General features: G+C 39.9%; 1 protein-coding gene across 1 annotated transcript; it reads right to left on the reverse strand.

The window, feature by feature from the left end:
• Positions 1 to 4,060: 4,060 nt before the first annotated feature.
• Positions 4,061 to 20,742, reverse strand: dgat1b (diacylglycerol O-acyltransferase 1b). The gene is made up of 17 exons (XM_020093488.2): positions 20,302 to 20,742; positions 18,606 to 18,696; positions 17,114 to 17,154; positions 16,237 to 16,322; positions 12,221 to 12,273; positions 11,693 to 11,798; positions 9,006 to 9,134; positions 8,606 to 8,674; positions 8,295 to 8,398; positions 7,874 to 7,912; positions 7,736 to 7,777; positions 7,569 to 7,613; positions 7,113 to 7,225; positions 6,569 to 6,634; positions 5,638 to 5,725; positions 5,398 to 5,460; positions 4,061 to 4,881 (listed from the first exon to the last, which is right to left on the reverse strand). The coding sequence occupies exons 1-17, from the start codon at positions 20,541 to 20,543 to the stop codon at positions 4,732 to 4,734; spliced, it is 1,527 nt and encodes a 508-aa protein (XP_019949047.2). The 5' UTR covers positions 20,544 to 20,742; the 3' UTR covers positions 4,061 to 4,731.
• Positions 20,743 to 22,514: the final 1,772 nt, after the last annotated feature.

Genomic DNA, 22,514 nt, shown 5'->3' on the forward strand with positions numbered 1-22,514 from the left:
ATTGATTTACATTAATAGTCTTAAAGGCTGAACCTTTCCAAGATATTGTGGAGATTTAACGTCAAACAAATACTGTATGATATTGTCATACAAGCACCTAATCCTTTTTCTTTGCCCTCAGTTATCATTGAAAATTCTAGAAAGTGGGTTCAGAGTGTTGTTTAAATGCTCTAAACACATTTTATCTACGACGTCCATTATTTTTTTCACATTCCAGCTCCAAAAGCACATTAGAGCAAACAAACTACTTCACAACTCAGGATATAAAATGTTCCCATGAGCATGTAAAAACATTAATGTTCACTATATATTTGAAAATCTTATCACCACCAGTAAATCATAGGTGTATTATTTTACAGCAAAGAGCTTGCATCCTCATAGCAACATGCACATTTACACTAAATGTAAGAGAGAAGTGAACATGTTAAATGTGAGCTGTGAGTCAAAGAAGTTGATGAAGAACAAATTAATCTTTAAAAAAATGAGAGGATGGAAGGATTTAGTCTGTTTCTTATTATAAATGTGGATATAAATGAAGAGTGATATGTGGAATTAAACTGGAAGATAAAGACAGAGCGTTCGTGTGCCGGCTTTGAAACAACATAACTCACACTTGTGACACGAGTCTTCACACTGAAACCCCTCATATTTCTACAAACCTAATCGAAAACCAGCAAAGCAAAATAAATACAAATTAAAACTGCTTTACCAGTGTTAAATCAAAAATAAACTCGAAGCACAAAATCTGGAACATGAACTTTTCATCTCTCTCTGCTGAGCCCCGATGACGACGACGACACACGTCAGGTTTAACAAGTGATCAGATGTTCTTTTCATCACGATACTTGTTCCTGCTAAAAGTGGAAAATAAATCAAGAAAGGCAATATGGTCTTAATGGGGGTAATCACTTCTCTCAACCTGATTAATCAGCCTTCAGTCTGCTGGATTAAAACCTCCTCTGGCTGCTCGAGCTCTGCACAAAAATCAGACTGAGGAAGACCAGGAGAAGTAATCTGATTACTCCCGTAACACTGGAGTTTTTGCCATTGTGGACAAATTGACAGAAGAACTAGAAAGTTTCATTCTAAACGAAAATATTATGTTAAAGGTTCAGTGTGTAGAATTTAGTGACATCTAGTGGGGAAGTTGCATGTTGCAGCTGAATACTCCTCACCTCACTCTCCTCTGAAAGAGAACATGTGGTAGCCTGCAGTTGTCATAAAAACTCAAAAGGTGTTTAGTTTGTCCAGTCTGGGCTACTGTAAAGAACATGGCGGCCTCCGTAGAGAGGACACACTCTGTATTTAAATATAAAGCATCTAAATTAAAGGGCCCATTCTAGAGTAAAGAAACTGAACTCAATTCGTACAATTTAGATAGAAACACACGAGTAAAAACATCACAAGGATTATTTTATATTACATTTCTGCCAATAAATAACCTTATTCACTTAAATCTTACACACTGAATCTTTAAAGCAAACTGATTCCTGCTGCCACACACTATCAGACATATAGAAAATGTTCAGTGTGTGGTTCTTTGTCAAATCTTGACAAGCAAAATATACACAAACGCAAAAAAGTCAATCAATCAGGATCGAGAGTTATATCGATATGTGAAGTGTTCGCTAGTAAATCCAACTCCAATGCTAAATACCAGTGATTTGTCTCCTTTAAACTGCTCTTCAGAATAAGCTTTGTGTATTCCTTTAACACATCTGTGTAAATACACACACACTTGACTGAATGTTGTTTTCAAATGCACTGCGGCCGAGTCTGTCTCTTTATAACGGTCTCTGGGCCCCACGCTTCATCCGTCTTTGCAGAATGAGACGGGCTTGTGTCTCCTGGTTTCCTGTCTAGAGGATCATCATCACTCACAGGCTGTCAGCGCTCCTCGGAGAGATCCGGAATAACGGATGTCAGGAGGGGAGCCATGGATCAACCTGTTACCGAGGACGACGACGCTCAAAGAGAAGGAGCAGGGCGAGGACATAAAGGAGAGGAGAGAGAGAGAGAGAGTGGGGGAGGTGTGAAAGCGACAATTAGATAAGAGAAGATATGGAGACAGAGTGAGTGTCTGTATGTATAGGTGTCAAAATGAGGCATGGATCGTTATGTGACATGTTTGTTTCTGTGCGAGTACAAAGACGGTGAATCAGTGTGTGACTCAGTCCAAGCAGGGGAACTGGAAGGCTTTAGTTCACGTCAGGGACAGTCTGAATATTGATGACGGATGAGACATGACAAGGTCTCTCGTGGTTTACTTGTCGGGAAAGTGAAGGAGGGATGGACGTAGATTTACGGTCATCCCGCAGGAAAAGCAGCACTTTCTGGCGGCGGCCACCTTTTCAGTGTGAGATAGGAGTGAAATCGAGTACTTGCACGGACAGTCACTCAGACTCATCTTATTAAGATTGTCCTCCAAGTCTCTTTGTAAACCATCACCCAACCACCCCAAAGTATTTATGTTCAGCACTGAGACTTAAACGCCTGAAGAACATCACTTCAGGTGCATCACATCTAATGGAGTAATGCTGAGAATGTATTTCGTGTTTACAAAATAAACTCACTGGACGCTAGTAGCTGTCAATCAAATTGTATTTATTGTGTATTTCTGACTCTAAATGGGACCATCACTTATCAAATGAACATCATTCTGTTTTGAAACTATACAAATGTTTACTGACGTCACAAACTAAGAGAGAAGTCATTTAATTATCAAATTTCTATAGAAACTGACTTATTTTGCCCCCCTGCTGGTCATTTGAGAGAGTACAGGTTTCAGGCACTTGCATTGGCTTCACTTTCTGGACAAAGAGGCTAAGACCATTTTTAGATGCAGTCCAAGGTCCCAAACTGCTTTGACACATAGAACTCAACTCGTGTTTAAAACCCTTTTTTGGAATAAAAAAAAAAAAAATCTCACACTTTTAGTGAGAGAGCTACTATATCTTACCGTGTATCCTGCAAAGCCACGTCTCCTGTCACATCTACGCTGTAATCCTCGCAGAAGATTGTTTAACCAAATGTCACACTTGCAGAGCAGGTACACACACGCCTACAGAAAAAGTGTGATTTGCCTCAGACTCGCTGTTTAATTCACTGTCAACCTGACAAGATACAGGTTCAGTCCTGTCTAAATGATGAAATCTATACACACGGTCACACCGACACGTTTTGTGACATGATTATGTGAACTCTGGATGCCCAGTAGAAAAAGTGTAATTTAGATTTTCAACCCAGTGGGTACCATATTCAGAGACTGATGATGAGGCCAACAATGGAGCATGAGAGAATGAGTAGTGACTGTGTGGAGACGACACAGAGACATGGTAAATGTCATTTGCATGATGTGTTTACGATTTTGGCTTTTAGCAGATGTTCTTGTCAAAACTGATTTTAAACTGGCAGAAATAATGTGAGCCTGTATGAAAAAAGTGTGAACGAAAGTGTAAAAGACACTTGGAGGTAATTTAGGAGATCACATGTGAGTCCTGGTTTGGCTGAAGTTACGTGTGTTTGAGGTAAAAATGTTTTAAATGAATGTGACAGGATTGGAGTGACCTGTGAGTTTTTGTGTGGAGCTGAATCAGTGTCTGCTCTGACATGAGCATGGATTCATTCAAAGCCTCCATCAACAGGGACTTGATTTTAATCACAGGAGACACTGGCAGTTACAGTAAAGGCAGAATAAACTGTGCATATACATGGAGTACACCAGATCAGTACTGAGGGCTGAAAGGAGTAATTGCACTGATTGCATCTTGTGTGTTACTGTAGTAAAGATTTGATTCTATTTTATTTTTTTAACTCATGACCTCCACCTAGGAGATGATGTTTCATTGCTGTTTTCAGGAATAGACACAAACTATTGGACTTTAAATAAAAAAAGATTTAAATTCAACTCTTTAAAAGTCTATTTTCTGACACATACATTGTATTTAGACATTTGGCAACAGTCTACTGAGATACTAGACTGAAAAAGAACACAAATGTATTGATTTTGCATATGATTCTTTAAGTTTTTTAAGACTTAAAAGAAATCCATAAAATGGAGTGATTGGATATGTGTTATATTATTGTCATGGTACATCAGGTACATCAGGTATAAAACAAACAAAACAGACATACAGTAATGCTGGCTGGTCACAATTGACAAAGTAAAACAGAATATTAAAATAATCGAATAAAATCAGCATACATTTATTTTTCTTTATAATGGGAAAGTAGCAGTATTTTCATAAATGTAGGAAATAACTTCCAACAAGGCACTTGAAAAATGTTTATAAAATTCAGCGATAGTAACCAAAGAGGCTACAGCTCAGGAGGAAAGAACGATTTACAGTCGCTAAATAATCCTGCACGTTGCTGTTTTTGCAGAATCAAATACAATAAATTATCCAATAAAATAACATTATAGCCTAAACTGGCAAATTAACAAGGTGCTGGAAGAAAAGTCACCTGAGTAACAAGCTGCATTTTTATGTCGTCACTTAATTACTGCACAGTAGTGTTTCAGATACCTCATGAGCGATCGTTTCCAGCAAGAAGAAACCAAAGCAGAGGTGTCTAATGTAAACATGCTGTCATAGACTTGATCAGCTCATCCTGACATGCAGACGACAGTATCCATTTTCTGCACTGCAGACGAGTGGTATTTATGTTCATTTGTACGAGAGATACAGGCGGAAGAAAAGTGAGACAAAGAAGCTGCAAGTTGTTTGTGCATCAGTTAGCCTCCTGTCTGTGGTGCATGACATAATAGTCATGGACGTACATCAAGACGGCGAATGGCTGACCGAGGATGAGGGACATCCACACTGCAGCGTTGCCGTAGTTACCACGCAGGAAGCGCCCAACAAACCAGGCAAATGGAAGCTGATGAGTCAATAGAAAAAGCTAATTAAATAAACACAGTGGATGATTGTGTTTCTTTTAATGAATAATTACAGTCTGAGCTTTCAGTTTTCTCTTGTCTGAGGTGTATGACTCAGCACGCATGATTAAAAAACTAACACAGTCAGCAAAGAACAAGAGGCACTTATACAGTATTACCTATTGTTCCTCCATATTCCCCCCACGATGCATCAAACATGCCCTGCACTGCCACTGAGGTCATTAATTACCTTAATGATAGTGGAGCCAAGGCCAAACACAGAGAACACCTTTTAAAATATCCCACAGGAGCATCATCCACAACAGTAACATATGATTGAGCTGCACTAATGAACTATTTAATCCATGTCTCACTACCTCCAACCCACCTATACCACCTTTAACCTTGTCAGATGTTAAAAAATTATATTAGAAACAAGAAAACACGTTTAGATATAATTTCACTGAAAGGTTTGTGCTGTAAGTTTAACATCAGATAAATGAGGTGTTGGGTCTTACCTGCACCATCATGCCCATGAAGGCCCAGAGTCTGAACATCCTGAGAGGAACACTCACCAGGTACTGACGGAGACAGACAGGAAATAGTCTGAATGTCTGCACAGGAGCATTTACATGACAGAGCTTTTTAGAGATCTGATGGAGAGGGAGACTAAAAGTCTTCTATCAGGTAGAGGTTACTAAGTCTGAGACTAGTCTACCATGTGTAGATCACCACTGAAAGTTGTCCTCAGCTCTTACCTCATGGAAGAAAGCTGACAAGAAGAAGACAGCTGATTGGCTGAGGATTTTACTGAATCCTCTCCTCAGCAGCGGCTTGTAAAAGTGGCTAAAACACAGGCAGAGTGATGGATTATCAAACACTTTGATGCACAGTGAAGAACTCAAATTATTAATCTACCAATCGATTTGTTTATTTTTCAAGGTTTATGTTTCACTTAGTCCAAAACCGACTGACATTCACTTTGCTATCATATATGACACTTGTTTGATGATGATGATAGTTTTCTTTTTACCATTATCTGTCATTTTATTGACAAAAGTATTCGTCAAGAAAATACTTGGCAGAATGATCAATGCTGAATATAATTTTTAGAAGCAACTCAAAATGGATATGTGGATATGTGTGTGTGGCTTGGCCTGTTCAAGCCCGAGAGGAAACTAACAGAGTCTGACCCAAACCTGAGAGATTTTATTTTTTGTGTCTGGACCACGACCGAGCCCAGTGCAGTTAATGTAAAGCAAAACATTTTGAAAATCAGCCCAATCAACATGACGTGAGACCAATATAGTTTTAAATTATTTGTCCGAACCCGGCCCGACTTGGGTCAGGTATCCAAACAATAACAAAAAGAAATACTCTGACACAAATAGTAGAAAAGGATTCATCAGTCATTTACCATTTTATGTTCCTGCTGTCTAAACTGTCTTCTTAACTGACAGGGAGTCAAAGTAAGTAGTCCCTAAAAAGCCTTTTATTTACTATGAGCCTGGCTGTTAACACTGTATTTATAACTTCCATTTACTCTCTCTCAGCCTGATGAATCAGTCTCTCAAATACACCAGAGTGACTGGTTTTTTCTCCCTGCATCAAACCTCCTGCCGTCTCCTGCGTTCACTTTGATAAATGTCATCTCTTCCCCTTCGATGTGTTAGTGTGCGAGGAACCCACCGTAGACACCACTTGTGTACAGGGATGTTCCAGTTTTGCCAGAAATATGTCACACTCTCAGAGTTCCTGAAAGAGGAGTCAGCAAATAAGAGTGATGAAGCACTACAGTGTCTAAATAACGGATCAGTGGCTGTTTGATTAATGTTGAAAAAGTCTAAAAACTGCATTGTCACATGGGAAAATTGGAAATTATCCTCACGTAAGCTAAGTCATGAAATTTGCTTTGATCTACAAATGTACAATAATTAAAGGATGCATCAAATTGAAATCTATTGGTAAAATTATTTCATTTAAACTTTCACAAAACATTTAGTTACTGAATTGTCTGCATGCACAACCCTTCTACAGCTCTGTCTGAACATGTGGGTGAATGGACAAATTACACTGTAAAGCACTTTGAGTGATCATCAAGACTTGAAAAGCGCAATATAAATAGAGACATATACCATTTACAAGCATATAGCACTGCGTGCCGTGACCCTGAGCAGAACAAACCCAGACAGCACACCTCATAAAATTCTCAAACACAGTCGCACAAACGTACCACCAGTCCCTGTAAAACTGTCGGTCTCCAAAACGAAGCAGCTCTGCACTGAAGTTCATAGACGAGTGGAAGAACCAGTAGAAAAACATGAGCCACAGCAGGTGATTAGGAACCTGGAGGACGAATATGAATATGACACTATGTGAGCGTGAGACGTTTAGAAGAAGTCAAGGAAATGTCAGAACTAACAACAAATAAAACCCTCACGCTAGATTTCTTTCCCCCACAGCCACAGTCATTATTACCATGATTGTTTCATCCTGCACACAATCATGGTAATGGTGTGTAACCAATTCAATCCTTCATTTCATAAAGACACAACTGAAATATAAATGTTGAGGTGATTTTGATTTCAGCTAAACTGTGACTGTGGAGCAGTTTTAACACGAGGACACTTTCAATTCAAACAAAGTGGTGATGTGGGGATGTGGATGCATGTGTTGGGTTTTTATTCACAGCTAATCGCAGTAGTCTCTCTGCCATTCTGGACAGATCCATGTCCTAGTGGAGAAAGGAGAGGAGAGACCCATAGGTTAACAAATGACGCACAGCAGCACTTTGCATCTGAAAACAACCCAATCCCCTGATATTCTGTGCAGCTCCACTGTCATTCCCTCTCTCACCTCCAGTGGTTTCATGGAGCTTTTAATGACGGGAACCATCCACTGAAAGAGAGAAAGAAGAAAAAAGAAAATACAATGCAAGGTCTTCAGAATTATTGCCCATTGTTGACTGTATCCTCAGTTTTGGTTTGACTGTACCTGTTGCGTGAGACCAACTAACATCTGGGTGAAGAACAGCTGGGGAGAAAGATAACAAATTGTTATTATTACCAGAGGTCAACAAAAATTGGGTAAAAAACAGAGAAGCTTAAATATATGATGATGTTCTTGGCCTGTTGGTTTTTAATATCAAGTTGTCCCCAAATCTCAGATATATCATAATCATTAGGAAAGATGAAGATGAAGCCCAATATTTGACCTTAAATAATCATGTCCCTCATTACAATCATTTAAAGCAAATGTAAAGCTCTGTTTACAGATCTTTACAAACTCTTTTGCCTGTAAAAATGTGAGACTGTCACTCCTAAACACTAACGATGTCCTTTCTATGCCTTGAAATATGGCCCCAGTAAATGTAGGTGTTTTTTTGGGCTGTTGCTGATTTGAGACATTTCCTCACCATTTCAAACAATCTCCTCAGCAGGAAACTCGTGCGAATCGTCGGAGAGCGAGGGAAGTTGAGCTCATAGCACAGAGTCGGAGCAAAGACGAAATAATACATGTCTGGAGAGACAGAGAGGAGGTCAGTGTGATGATAAATGTGGCAAAATGAAACATGACATAGAGGCAGTGATAGATGATAGAAGCACGACCTGTAGACCTTTATCACAGCCGCCATTTTGACATTAAACAAAAGGTAATCCCTGCGTTTACCGACTATTTCATGTCCAAATAGCAGCTGTGAAAAAGAAAGCTAGAAAGCTGCAGTACCTCTGATGGTGAGGTTGCCAGGATAACAAACCATTCGGTCACCTCTGTTGAAACACTGTGGTGTGGGACCTGCAGGAGGAATTCACACATATGCTTCATATAGCGACACTTAAAATAATGTGTTCTGTAATATGTTATTTTATGGCTTATGACATACAAATAGAGAGAAAAAAAAGGCCACAAAAATGTTGTTAACATTAAATAAAAAACTAAATTGAAAAACTATTCAGCTGTCAATTTATCTAAAATGTTCTAACTTCTAATGAAATTTAATTCCGTTTTTAATTTGAGAGCTGCTATTTCACAATTCTACCATTAGATGTCACTGTAACAGCATGATAAGGGAACATGGAGGATCCTCTGGATGAGGGAGATGTGTGTGCGTGCGTGTGTGACCTACAAGACAGTGACCTGGCCAGCTTCTTAGCCTTGACAGAACTCATCTCTCTGCACCACATGTTGACATCCTTGTAGGAATAGAGCTTCAGGAAGAGAATGGTGTAAATACCCAGTGCGAATGCGCCACCAACTGAGGGGAGAGTAGAGAGAGGAAGACATATTTAAATTGTGTTATGGATGAGGCTATATAATGCAAGAACATGCAATCAGCTGATACACTGTGAGTATGTACAAAGAGATGAGAGGCACAGATAAGAAGACAGTGGAGGGCAACAATAGTCAAGAAGAAGGGAGGAAGGGATAGATGGAAAGAGAAGAAGAAAGTGAAGAAACAATGAGAGATGAAGGATGACAGGAGAGACTGGGGCAGGATGGAAAGCTGGAGAAAAACAAAGAGAGAGAAAGAAGGATTTAGAAAATGAAAAATGGAGGGAAAGAGAGGTCGTCATTTGATCTTGAACAAACAGCTCAACAAGCCCAGTAAAATAAATGAACTCAACTCAGTGTAAGAGAGCAGTGAGAGCAAGTTGTTTACCACTGTGTGTTTGCATGTGTGTCAGGATTTATTGGTTGATCAGGGAAAAGTGATAAGAAGGAGATTAATAAGCATATTTTGAGAATCATGAGCATGCACACGCACACACACACTCCAACTGAGTAGTTTCCCTCCAAACGGATCATGTGGATCATGCTGAGCAAAGAGGAAAACACACACCAACATACATGCACTAACAAAGTCATACCTGTGAACAAATGCACACATGAATAAATAATGGCTGCCTACAGGGTGAGGTACAGGTCAAACACACCTGATATCAAATCACAGCAGATCTCATCCATTTACCATCTGTCTCTCTGGCTCAGTGTAGCCACCAGACAGTTACTGAACACAGTGATAATACACACACAGTCACACAGGCCAGGCTTAAATGGGGAAATATCAAGAAGAGCCAATAACCATCCACCAAAATCATTCAGTTTGTCAGGGAACATCCTCCATTTTAACTTTATTAAATTCTGCTTGGTTGACTTTGTGTTTTTTGTATTGTGACTGTAATAATGATTCACTGGTTTAAAATAAATAGGCTTCAGTTTTTACTATAAGACATGTCTGTCCTCTTTGGGGGGATTGATGTAAAAAGTTCAAAGAGGTTCCACCGTCAGACCAACCAGGCTCAGCTCCGTCAGGTAACATGATTCCAACCGCTCATACCTCAGATGCCAAGTTAACACCTCATCCCCCCAACATTATGCATGGTTATTAAGTTTGGAATTTAAGATGACAAATTTTAATAACTGGCACTGAACGGCATTTCTCATTCATCACACAGAGAGCTTTTGATTACTGGCATAAAAAATAATCTAAAAACTAGAATTGTATGCCTCCACCAACCAGTGCAGTTTCAGTGAACATACATATTTTTCAAGACTCATGAGGTCACTGTGATCTTTGACCTCTGAAATCGAATCAGTTAATGTTTGAGTCAAAGTGACAACTGGTGAAAATGTGAAGAATTTCCCTAAATGCAGACTTGAACCACCCAAATCAGTTCATCTCTGAGTTGAACTGAGCATTTGAGATCACAAGACTGGGATGAACAGACAACCTAAAAACACAATGCCTCCTACGTCAGCAGTACAGAGGCATAAAAAGTGGTGAGTCTGAATACCTGTCCCACAATTATTTTCCTTCATTTTGAATTGTTGCTCTGTCAGTTCATTCATGTGTTACCTCTCAGGATACTGTTAATGTTCAATGAACAGAGCGTTACAGTGGGTTTTACACCATCTTGCAAAACACATGTCGTGTACCTGACTTGCCCCACGAAGAGACATCAAAGAGAGAGGAAATAATGAAATAATGGAAGCAGAGAACAGTTCTGCTTCACCACTGCAGTGATCCTCTAAAGAACTTTAACATGATTTAAAATCAACATTGATATCAGATACAGTATCTCTGCTTCATGTATACTATGTATCACATATGCAGTGTTTATACACACACACACACACCTGTGCATACACACACCTGCCCTCTGTAATTGCCCTTCCTGTGTGAACAGCAGCGCAGAGAGAACAGACAGACAGATGGACTGACTCCTTTACTCCTTCACCTCCCGGTGAGAGAACATATGAGAGGAGAGGAGAGGAGATCTCTCTAAATTAACACCAACTTCAAACTAAAATATGTGCATGATCACACTTGTTAATCACTAAGAGCATGGTTTGTGGAGGTGGCCATACTTTGTGTCGTCATGTAGCCTGATAAGGACAGAAGAAGGTGACCTTTGAATGAGCCTGTACTGCAAACTAAACCTACCTCCACTCCTCCTCTGTTCTCCTCTCCTCTCCTCTCTTCTGAGCCAGCTGGAAATAATCCAGTCATGACCAACTGCTCCATTACCACTAACCGACTCCAATTATGTCTCTGTACAAGACATGTCTTTTACTGCACTAACTGGTCAACTGTTTCTCTGAAGGGCAGGGACGTGGATGTGCTCTTAATCTTCATTACAATCACATTATTTTCTGTTTTATACCCATGGGTACATTGTAAACCACCAATGAATAGATAATGGTGCAGCTGCATAATAGGTGCTATGGTCACAGTCACTGTCTTGGTTATGCAGAGTCGTTTGCAGCAAGCAGTCAGAGACGGTATTTTATTAATAGCGAGAAACACTTTACCTGGGGTCACGGAGGGGACCAACAGGATCACTGCAGCGGGGAATGTTAGAATGACTGCCATGTTAATGCAGTGGACCAGAAATCCCACAGGTTCACTGAATGAACTCTGAGTAGAAAATGAGAGAGGGGGCAGCAGGAGGTTTTATGTTAAATCTTAAAAACCAGTGGGATGTCCTGCTTTAGAATACATCAGCAAAACATCCAAAACTTTCAAGCATTTGTTTACCCAGCCTGTGAGAACTGGAGTAAAACAGAACATTTAGAGTTACGGTGGCCTAGTAAAGTTTTAAAAGGCTCATAATGTTCCATATGCATGCCAAGCAGACAGAGCATAACTGAATATGTCCTAAATACAGATGGTGAAACTAATTTCCTATTTAACATATGCAGATGCAGCCGGGGAAGGTCAGGGAGTCAGTTTTAGAGACATAATCCCTCCTGGGTGTTGCTGAAAGCTCTGAATTCAACATTTCCGCTCAAATCGACAGCGCTTTGATATTGAAGTGCAACAAGGGTTTCTCCACTCACCTTCGACAGCTGCCTCTCCGTGTACAGAGCCACCAGAATGAACACGTTGGACACTGTCAAAACACAAAGAGAGGCTTGTGTCAGTTTATCAAAAACAGTTCATGTTACATTCTTTTTTTTCCTTCATACTTCTGTAGGGTCCCAGCGGGGTGACAGACACTGAAAGTTTTACTTTAGACGTATAAACAAGTCGCAATACTACTCATGTTTGAATGTGTAACATGGTAAAAGCTCTGTATGTATATAGAGCTTTTCTCTTCTTGGTGACTGCTTAAATCCATTTACAGTAGCACTTTCTCGATAAATCACTCACACACTATTTGTACAGCCAGGGGCGATTTAATGTTCAGAAACTTGCCCAAAGACACTTCAGAATGGGGGGAGACTGGGATTGAACCGCCGAGGTTATGGTTAGAAGACGACCCGCTCTACCTGCTGAGCAAATAAAATTGCTACATCAGGAAATTGAGGTAAAATAAAGTCAGAAATATAACAGTTGAGACAAGACTTGTATCTCAAGAGCCAATTCCCAATTTCCTGGGACAACTGTAATTGCAGCAACACTATGTTGTGTGTTGTTCCTCTTTGGTCCCCAAACTGCTCTGTTTACTCCACATGTGTCCAGTAGTTCTGCAGTAGTCATACAAATGTACAGTTTAAACAATGTAAAAACTTACATCTCAAAAAGCAAGATTGACAAGCTTTTTCATATGAATACAGAAATAGGTCGTATTCTGTCGTCTTCAGGGGGTGGGGCATGAACCAGGGGAGAACCCACAGAATTTGGGTGCAGATCCAAAAGAGGGGGAGGATCCAGAAATTCCTCTTCACTTTCTTTAATGTTTAGGGGACTGATATTTATGAGTTGGTGCAGATCCCAAAAAATATGATCTAATGAATTTAAATGTGGTTTCATGAGGGGACTGTTAGGCCTTGGCAGAGGTATAGACTCTACTGAGTTCCCTCCTTTTAGGATTAATGACATTTAGACATTTAGAATCATAAATTCAAAAGACTGGAGCTCAACATAATTCAACGTGTTTAGTCATGAACCAGCAGCACTGGTTTTGGCTTTTCAACTGCCTTTTTAGCTACACCTACGCAAAGAGTGCAGAGAAAACTTGTTGTGTAACTATCACGGACAATGTCCACAAAGCAGGAGTTCATATTGGCCCCAAAATAGTTCAATTAGTTTTGTGCCGCCCAGTTTCTTTCTTCAATATACACTTGATTATGCATCAGTTGTGGCCATAAACCCTGATTCTGACCCCCAGTATCAGGTTAAATTACATGGAAACTCATTGCTGAACAAACCTAAAAAAACACTGATATGTCGACTGCTTATTACCCTGACTAGACTGAGCCTCCCTGACAGTACGTAATTGCAGCAATTGTTCCATTTTAAGACTCTAATCAGAGCATTAGCATGTCAATCCATCTAATGTAGAGAGCACGGATGTGTAAACTGCCAGAGCTTTTTAGTGCAAAATGCCTCAAAGATACACCTCTTTTTTGTGACAGTGCCCAAGTTTGTGCACTAAACAGGCTAATCATGCACAAGTGAAAATAATCTCATTCAACCTGCCATAACTTACAATTAGGTAGATGATTTTCAAAGATTTTCAATATAGTTGCATGAGATTCTGTGTTTTTTATAACCCCGTAGTACCTCAAGATAAAAGTCACATACAGTTAGGAGATCAGCTTCCTGTACTTTCCTCACTGTAATAATTATGTTTTATCAAAACTATTTATATCAAACAAATATGTAATTTGGAGCATCAGGAAATATTATACTGTTCCTACTATGGTCCAAAAAGTGAAAGATTTTTCTTGACACAATGTAAGTGGCTTCTAAATGCTTAGAAGAGCAGTTTTAGGGGAGTGGTCTGAAGTTGTTGTCCAGGATGGAGGGGGGTGGGTGTGTTGATCAAACACAAAGACTCAACTAACTAAAGCACAGAGATGAGAAGAGTGTCACAGCGTGCTATTCCTAATGTGCTTTTTTAAATCTCTTTTGGAAACAGGCCTGCTCAGCATCTTTGACAAACACCAGCTATTTTACCCACTCATGCATCAAACTGAAACAAACAGCACCATTTAGCACCTGTTCTATGCCCATAAACTGTACACTAGGTGTCTGCAGAGGAGCTTTTGGCTGACATTTCTAAAGCAGCACACTTATGATGCAGTGAAAAACCTTACATTAGAGGAAAATTCATCATAGACCCTGTTCACAGCTGGCATTAACATGCGTCTCTATGGATTTCATGTTAGCGGATCTCACTTCCTCGCTCTGTATAGAAATAAACACATACATCTCTTCTGTTTGCAAAGACAAACTTTTTCTTGCTTTTAGCCCATCTGACTATGACAGACCGGTCTGATCTCAATGTGTGTGTGTGTGCGTGTGACAGAGAGAGAGAGAGAGAGAGAGAGAGAGAGAGAGAGCAAGACGGGACTGAGCAAATCAATATGCTGTGCTCAGCTCTACAGTGAAATAAGATTTTACTCATTTGAAATAGTAAAAAAATAATGAAAATCAATATGTGGCAGTCAATGTTGATATTGTGGCCACAAACGAATCAATATGGCCTGTGGGAAACACCGAGAAGCTTCAAAATATTTACGGTTCATTATGAAACTGTAGCAGGTCAGAGGACGTCAGATGAGTGAGTGGCCCCGGACACATTTGTGTTCACACGGATGAGAGAATGTGGCCGCATGCAGCTCACACCACTTCTGAATATGTTCTGAGTGAATATGATCTTAGTCCTGGGTGCATTCATACATGTACTTAGAGCTGTCAACTTGTGATCAGATCATCAGAGATGCCTTTTAAACAAACAAATGAATAATGAATAATCGTGATACTTTACAAGTGACCAATACAAAGAGAGGAACTTGCTAACTGGCTAACAAGCAAGAAGTGTGTCTTTCCTTTGTCATATGCTGTTAGACCCAGAAGGAATTTGGGATTTGTCGAAGTTTGAAGGTTGGAAACATTTGAGAGATACTGTCAGTACACTGGTCAACAAAATATATAACAGGTGTAGTCATTTTATTTTGTTACATATCTTTCAGGCATGAATAGGGCCTATATGAGTAATGTGGCCTCTGGGAATGAGGTCCTTCACTCATCATGTCACAGGCTCCCACTCTCACCTGTCATTTACCTTAACTCACCCAGCCCTCTGTCTCTTTTCTCCTGCCTTGTGTCAATGCATCACTTTATATCAATTCCCTTTCTCATCCCTCTCCTTCTCCACCTCTCTCTTTTCAATCCAGGCTTCTTAACCTGTCTCCAACCCTCCCTGTACACAATCACCCACTTCATTTTCTCTTCCATAACTCTCCCTCTACATGCCCCCCCCCCCCCCCCCCCCCCCCCCCCCCAACGATCCCTCTCTTTTTTATCTCACCACCTCTCTCTCTGCAGCACGGTACCAGCATGCAGTATATAGAGCAGGTGATTGTCCCTCTGGAGACACTGTGAGCTGCACCACTGCAGACTTTCACTGCAACATACCATAAAAATAAACACTGGAAGAACTTTGAATATAGCATGTGCCCCTGTGTGTCTTAAAACAAAGCATGGCTTGAAATGAAACAGATCCCACCTTCTGTGCTATATCATGTGGAAAAAAAAAAGTTTTTACTGCTTTAAATTCAGTCCAATGGTATACATCACTTGAAATGGTTTGTTTAGGGGCACTGTCAGACATATTGGTACTCAGTTCCACAAAGCTGCATATGACTCCCACGCCTCTCCTATCATTTATTGAAGCTGCTGCTGCGGCTGGTTGTTCTAGTTTGAGAAATCTTTTCATTCTTTTCTTCCCTTCAAGCTGCAGCTCTGCACCGCAGGTGACATTTTGAAGTGAGTCATCCACCCCAGCTTAATTGATTATTATCAAATAATCATTCATATTAATTATTAACTGAAATATTCATCAAAGGAATATACTGCACTGTATGCTTTCCATAGTGTAGATATTTTGGACAGGTTTACCTACCAATTACCAGGCATGCTGCTGGCCAGCTGTAGGGGTCCTTCAGAAACAAGGAAATCACCTGAATAGGGTCCACCAGAACACCGTATCTGACAAACAAGCAAAAAAATTATAAGGAAAAAGGAAACAACAAATTTAAAAAAGGAGAAATCTGTATGAAGATGTATGAGTGAACAGTTGGGATTGAGAAACTGATATTTAAATATCAGTGCATGTAGATACAGTATCTCTGTTTACAAGAGATAATAGTAAATTGTATTTGTACAGCACTTTTAAAAAATGCAATATAATATAAAACAAAAAACGAACAATTAAAAGCCACTTAATACAAAATGTGTTTTAAAAAGAGTTTTAAGAGATGATATTGAGGAAGCTTATCTGAGGGATTATTGAATTTGGTCAGTTGCTTATAATTGACTGCAGATATAGATATTATCCATATGGACTCATTCTTACAGCAGACACTTGTCAGGTGTCTAAAAACATTAACAATGGCTCTGCTCTCCTAAGAGACCCAGGAAGTCATGTCAATGAGCCTGAGTGAAATGCCTGCAGATCTTGTATTAATTACACTAGAGCTTTACCTGCTACGACATGTCAAAAAAGCTATAATGAATAAACGTGACTGTCAGAATAGAGCAAAAAAGGTCTTCTCTGAGAGATCAGTAATAAAGGACACTGTAAGAGGCGGAAGAGGTTTTTAACATTTTTACAACCCTGGTACAAACTTCCTGTTTCATGGCATATTTCATTTCATAACATCATTGTAATCACTGTCTGAAAATGACATTCTGGGTATTAAGCAGCGCAGGAAGCCTCTTGAAGTAAGTGGTAGTAATTTATGTGAAAAAGACGGGACTAAGACTCCAGATGTACTCACCTCAAAAGGTTTTCTAAGAAGAGGCGAGCATTACTCAGCACCTAGAGTAACACACAAAAGTTAGAGATATCACTGTTAAACTTCAATATGTTTGTTTGCCATACTCCATATTCGCATTTTGCGTTTCTTTCATTCTTCTCACTGCCACTTCTTCCCTCTTAATTGAATGAACTTGTCCTTCCACATCAGTCCTCTCCTTGTCTATGCTTTTCTCTCTCCATACTGTACATCCCATTCTTTTCTCTCCTCACCCCACTTTTCACTCTCTTCATCATCCTCCTCCCACCATTCTTCTTCTTTTTTTTTTTTATCTCTCCCCCTCACTCTCCTTCCCTCTATATGAATTGGAATATCTCATTACCCAGCACAAAGGCTCTTTGCCTGGGCACGGGACAGAAGTTCAGTGAGAAAGAAGGAAAACCTCTTGCGATGAACACAAAAAAAAATCAGTGTTCAAAGCTTGGATTAACAAAAGGCTTTGCTAGCCTCCTCTGCTCCTATTCTCTTATATTCTGTCACAACACTGAGGACTGAGAGCCGCACTAGATGTTGAGTTTAAAATATAGTACACTTGCTAATCATTGGCGCTGTCACTTTTTATTTGAAAATCAAACATTTGTGTGAATGTGGGGGAAACGATGTAATGACCTGTAAGAATTCACAATTCACAGCCTATTGGAACGACAGACTCAATGAAGTAGTTTGCCTTAAGATCCAGCAGAGGGCGCTCTATAACTTATCATCAGCTTGACCTCTGACCTGCCTCAGTGACCCATCAGTCTACTCAGGTTGTGATGTTTAGTTGAAGGAAACTGGTGGACACTAGTGAGCAGAGCGGTCCTGAGTGAATAGTTTGAGATAGTACAGATTGAACCAAATCCTTTTTTATGTGGTTTCTCCAAAAAATTTACTTGATTGTTTTAATTTTGATTACTTCATGAAAAATACTTTTTTCTTTTCCCCTAAATGACCTTCCTCTACTGTAGCTCTGATTTTAACCATTTTACAACAGGATCTAAAAACAAGTCTATTTCAAAAGCAAACACCTTAGCAAGACTCAGATTGGACACAGTGAGATAAGTTTGAAAACAAGTTAGTATTTATTGAACAATCTGGACTTATTCTTTATTTTGTGCAACTTTTTTTCCATGCAAGTGGATTATCTGCTCGGTAATCACTTCCTCCTTATTGTGATTACCTTGATTTAAAAGAGATGATGAGAACAAATTGGTAGCTTTCATTTAATTTCCATATGAAGATCAAAACTAATAACAGATAAACACAATAATGCAACCTGCTGAATAAGAATCAGTGTGAAGCCTGTGCTGCTGCAGTAAAACTATGTCATACTTGGTGGTTGTAGTACTATTGAAATAGACAACAATGTGTGAGGAAGTATCTTTGCAAATATCTTTTAAAACTGTAGAGAACTAAAATCCAACTTCTTGTGTGTGGGTATGTTTTTATTTGTGTGCGCACACTTGTATCTTACCAGCATCACCACACACCAATTGAGGATTCCTCTGTAGTTGTTGTAACCACTGGCTGAACTGAGTAGCGACTCCTGTGTCTTGTGACAGCAACTGAAATAGACAGAGGCGTGGCTCATTCAAGAGTAAAATGATCTGAATTTTATGTTTTTATATTTGACACACAGAATATAATGTTTGCAAATCGAAAGATTAATATGAGAAAAAAAGAAGAGGTTGTCATTTTTTGTCGACCTCAACTGAAATCTGCGTTTGCTCTAAGCTTTCAAGTGCCTTGATATGGATCCATTAAGAGTTTAACAGTCGTCTATTTCATTTAGGGTGGAATGACAGGCATGTTATTGTCAATTGTTCTACATCAGCATAACACTTCTGTTAGCCTGTTTGTGTATGAGACGTAAATTATTCATATTATTAGCTGCTACAATGCTATTGGGATTTACATAGGCCGCAAGATAGTTACTCAAAGGAGATTTATTTATTTCATTAGTTGAATTCTGCAAAAAATTCCATTACTATACATGGGAAAATGTCACGAAGGGGGGTGGTGACATTTGTTGGGGCCAAATATTTATGTTTGCAAGGCCACATTTAGCCCGGGGGTCACTATTAGCCCAACACTGACCTTCACCGTAAAACAAAGGAGTGGCAGCATACTAAAACTAAATATAAAGTAAATAATAGAGAATGGAGAATTGTATTTACTTAGTTGTAGGAGTTGTGGTTAGGAATGAGTGACATGGCCAAATATTATATCAAGGTAAATATTTTCATATCAGTCCATATTGACAATTAGCATAAATGTCACATTATAATATATTTTAATGTGACATTATTTAACACTTGATAAACAGCAAAACATTTTACAAATCTGAGATAAATTTAAGTATAAGCATGTATTAATATATAGTTTGTATATATTGGTATTGATTCAATTGTATTGCAATAACAATGGTTACTGTTTTATCATCCAGCATTAGCTGCGGTTTAATGGAAGTCCCTTAGCAGACTGTTTTTAATATTTCATGATGGCCCACAACAATTAAGTACAGCACACTCACTTGCACATCAGGTAGAACTGTAGAAACATGAGTTCACAGCTTATACTGTGCTGTGTTGTGTGAAGTGGGACAAAGTGCTGGCCTCAGGAGATTAAACTTGTCAGGCCACATTTCACTCATGTTTGTGGGGCCCTGATCGATGACAAGCAAGTCCTACCTGAACTATACAGTTAGCCACAAAGATGGATCACTAGTGTTTACATTACTCTGCCATGTAGTTGAATTAAAGAATGAAGTAATGAGTGAAAATCAAACAATCACGAGCAGAGGCTTGATGGTCCACATGTCAGTCCAGTTTATGCCCCCCCCATTAGACGCGCCCCTGATCAACAACAAAACCAATTTAGTCCCACTTTTGCAAAAAACAGAGAAATTAGCTGAGCCACAAATATTTGTTTTCCAGTGTTGAAGTCTTTAAATTATTATTGAAAGTGTGAATGAATGGCAAACACGGAAACACCATGGGCAGAAGTGTTGTAACCCGTCTCTGTGACCTTTAACCCGGACTAACGTTTATCAGCACCAGCTGCATCGGACGGTAACTTTAACGTTAGCTTCCACATTAGCCTCCACATTAGCCACGTCACTAAACAAACTTCCCTCTCCTCGAACTCTTCTGTCAGTTTCAGTCACTGACCTCAGTCGGTCACTCATGTCGTTCTTCCGCCTCCTCTTCTCGCTCTTTGCCGCCTCCTGTGAACGGCCGCTGTCCACCATGCTAGCACCACCACCACCACCAGCGGCACCGGCGGTACCCGGGCTCTGACACGCCGCAGCGAACCTCCCGTTCACCGGCTGCAGACTCGCACCTCTCCCCGGCGTTAACGTCGCCCTTCTCCGGCGAGTCAGCGCGGGCCCGACCGCATCCGTGTCTCCCATGATGTGCAGACAGAGGGGAAGTGGAGAGAAAAGTTCACTTCAGCTGTTTACTCCGGACAGGAGCATGTCTGTAGATGCTGAGGCACAGTGGCCTGGAGGACGGGGAAGTGAAGGAGGCCAGCAGCCAAACAAACAACCCGCCCTGTGAGCACACTGACGTGGAGGAGGGAGTGTCTCCGTGGTGCCACATGAGGTGAACTCAGACTGGAGCTGCTGAGTCACACAAAGACTCTTCATTCAGCCCTGCAGTAACACAACACAACACAACACAACACACTGTGAATGGGTTCTTTCTCTGTCATTTAGCTCCGCTAGTAAAGTGATGTTTATATCCAGTCTATGGTTAATGCAAGTAAAGCCTATTTGATTTGATCTGGATCGACGTTAATATTGTGGTTGAGAGAGCTCAATGCACTGCACATTAAGATCACACTTTGCAAGTATCAATCAAATTTTATTTGAATAGCTCATATTCACAAATCACAGTTTGTCTCATAGGGTGTTAACAAGGTGTGACATCCTCTGTCTCTAACCCTCAACAACAGTAAGGAGAAACTACCAAAAAAAGAGAGAGCCACATGTGAGGGATCCCTCTCCCAGGACGGACAGAAGTGTTAGATAGATGCCACATGTAATGGAGAACGTCAGAAAAATAAGAGTAATTACAGCATTGGTTAGAGTGAATAAAGTAAAAAAGTAGAAGAAAAAAATGCAAAAGAGAAAACAACTTCATCAATCTGACAACACAACAATACCCAAAATGACAACGGAAATGTTTCCAGGGGACCCAAAAATAGTGATGAACCTGGCTGCAGTGCGTTGAGCTCTCTCGTACCTTATTTCAGAAATGTGCTTCTCCTGAGGTTGTGTGCACATTAAATGAACAATAGAAAAGAATGGTTGACCTCCAGTTTCATTTATTATCTGTTTTCCGTCACTTTATCGTTGTCAGCAGCTGCTCCGTTGTCATCAACAGTAGATAGGTGACATGACAGCTCCTCAAAAGTGAAGCCAAAGTGTTTCTGTTGTCCCCTGGTTTCTGGCTGCAGCATAGGTCATAGATCCCACCTTTTCCATGTTAGCAGATCAGACTTGGATCAAACTAAGAAGTCACAGAACAGATTTAATACACTTTTCTTTCTATCATTCATGTAGTTCTGATCACACTTATAAGTCAGAGTGCTCATATATGGAATTGTTTTAGCTGCGTAGTGGGAGTTCATCTTTATACACAATCTATACTCTTAACACTTCTGTTTAGAACCGTTTTTTTTCCTCCTGGTTCCACCCTCAAAACCCACCAAATATTTTATCCCACTAGTGTAAAGGAATAATTTTTTCATCCATCCATAGTTTTATGGTGTGTAATAAGCATTCCAGCCCCACACAGCCCGGGCTGTGACTAATATAGACTGTTAGTCTTGCAAAAGCTCCTTCAACTCTATGGCTAAAGAAGTGACTTTACTTTTAAGGATTATTAATTCACTAATGGATTGGATTTGGGTTTCCCTTTTAACTCCCCTCCCTGAGACTCTGTCAGAAGGGACAGTCACATCACACTCTTGGTGTATTCAAGCCAAAAGGCAGTTTGAAAGCTTCCATTCGATGAGAATGCCCTTTCTGTCTCTTCCAGTTCTCTGTGCTTATCCATACCAAGATGGGAACTGATCAGTGGCATTGATCCAGCTTTATCAGTCTTTACTGTCTATACGCTTGTCTTTTAGAGTAATGAGCCTGTCTGTGGTTGTTGGGATAAGAGACCTTGGGGAGGGATCAATAGGAAACTTATGACTAATTGTTTTAACTCTAAACTCTTTGATAAACTACATTTCCCTATGTTTTCCCTACAAACAGCTAAATTGCTCTTTAAGACTTCCTGGATATGGTTGGAGCCTGATTTCTGACAATGTGTAATAATTTTCCTCAGGGAGGCTGTACCACTGAGGAGACAAGTCGACGTCCCAGCGCGTC

Source organism: Paralichthys olivaceus, chromosome 13 (genome assembly GCF_024713975.1).
Source record: "Paralichthys olivaceus isolate ysfri-2021 chromosome 13, ASM2471397v2, whole genome shotgun sequence".
Taxonomy (NCBI): domain Eukaryota; kingdom Metazoa; phylum Chordata; class Actinopteri; order Pleuronectiformes; family Paralichthyidae; genus Paralichthys; species Paralichthys olivaceus.

Coding starts and splice junctions, on each gene's coding strand:
- dgat1b (XM_020093488.2), bottom strand. CDS start 20,543: ATGGGAGACACGGATGCGGTCGGGCCCGCGCTGACTCGCCGGAGAAGG. Junction 8,675..9,005: donor GCTGGCCAGGTCACTGTCTT/GTAGGTCACACA, acceptor TTCCTCCTGCAG/GTCCCACACCACAGTGTTTC. Junction 8,399..8,605: donor TGGCAACCTCACCATCAGAG/GTACTGCAGCTT, acceptor CTGTCTCTCCAG/ACATGTATTATTTCGTCTTT.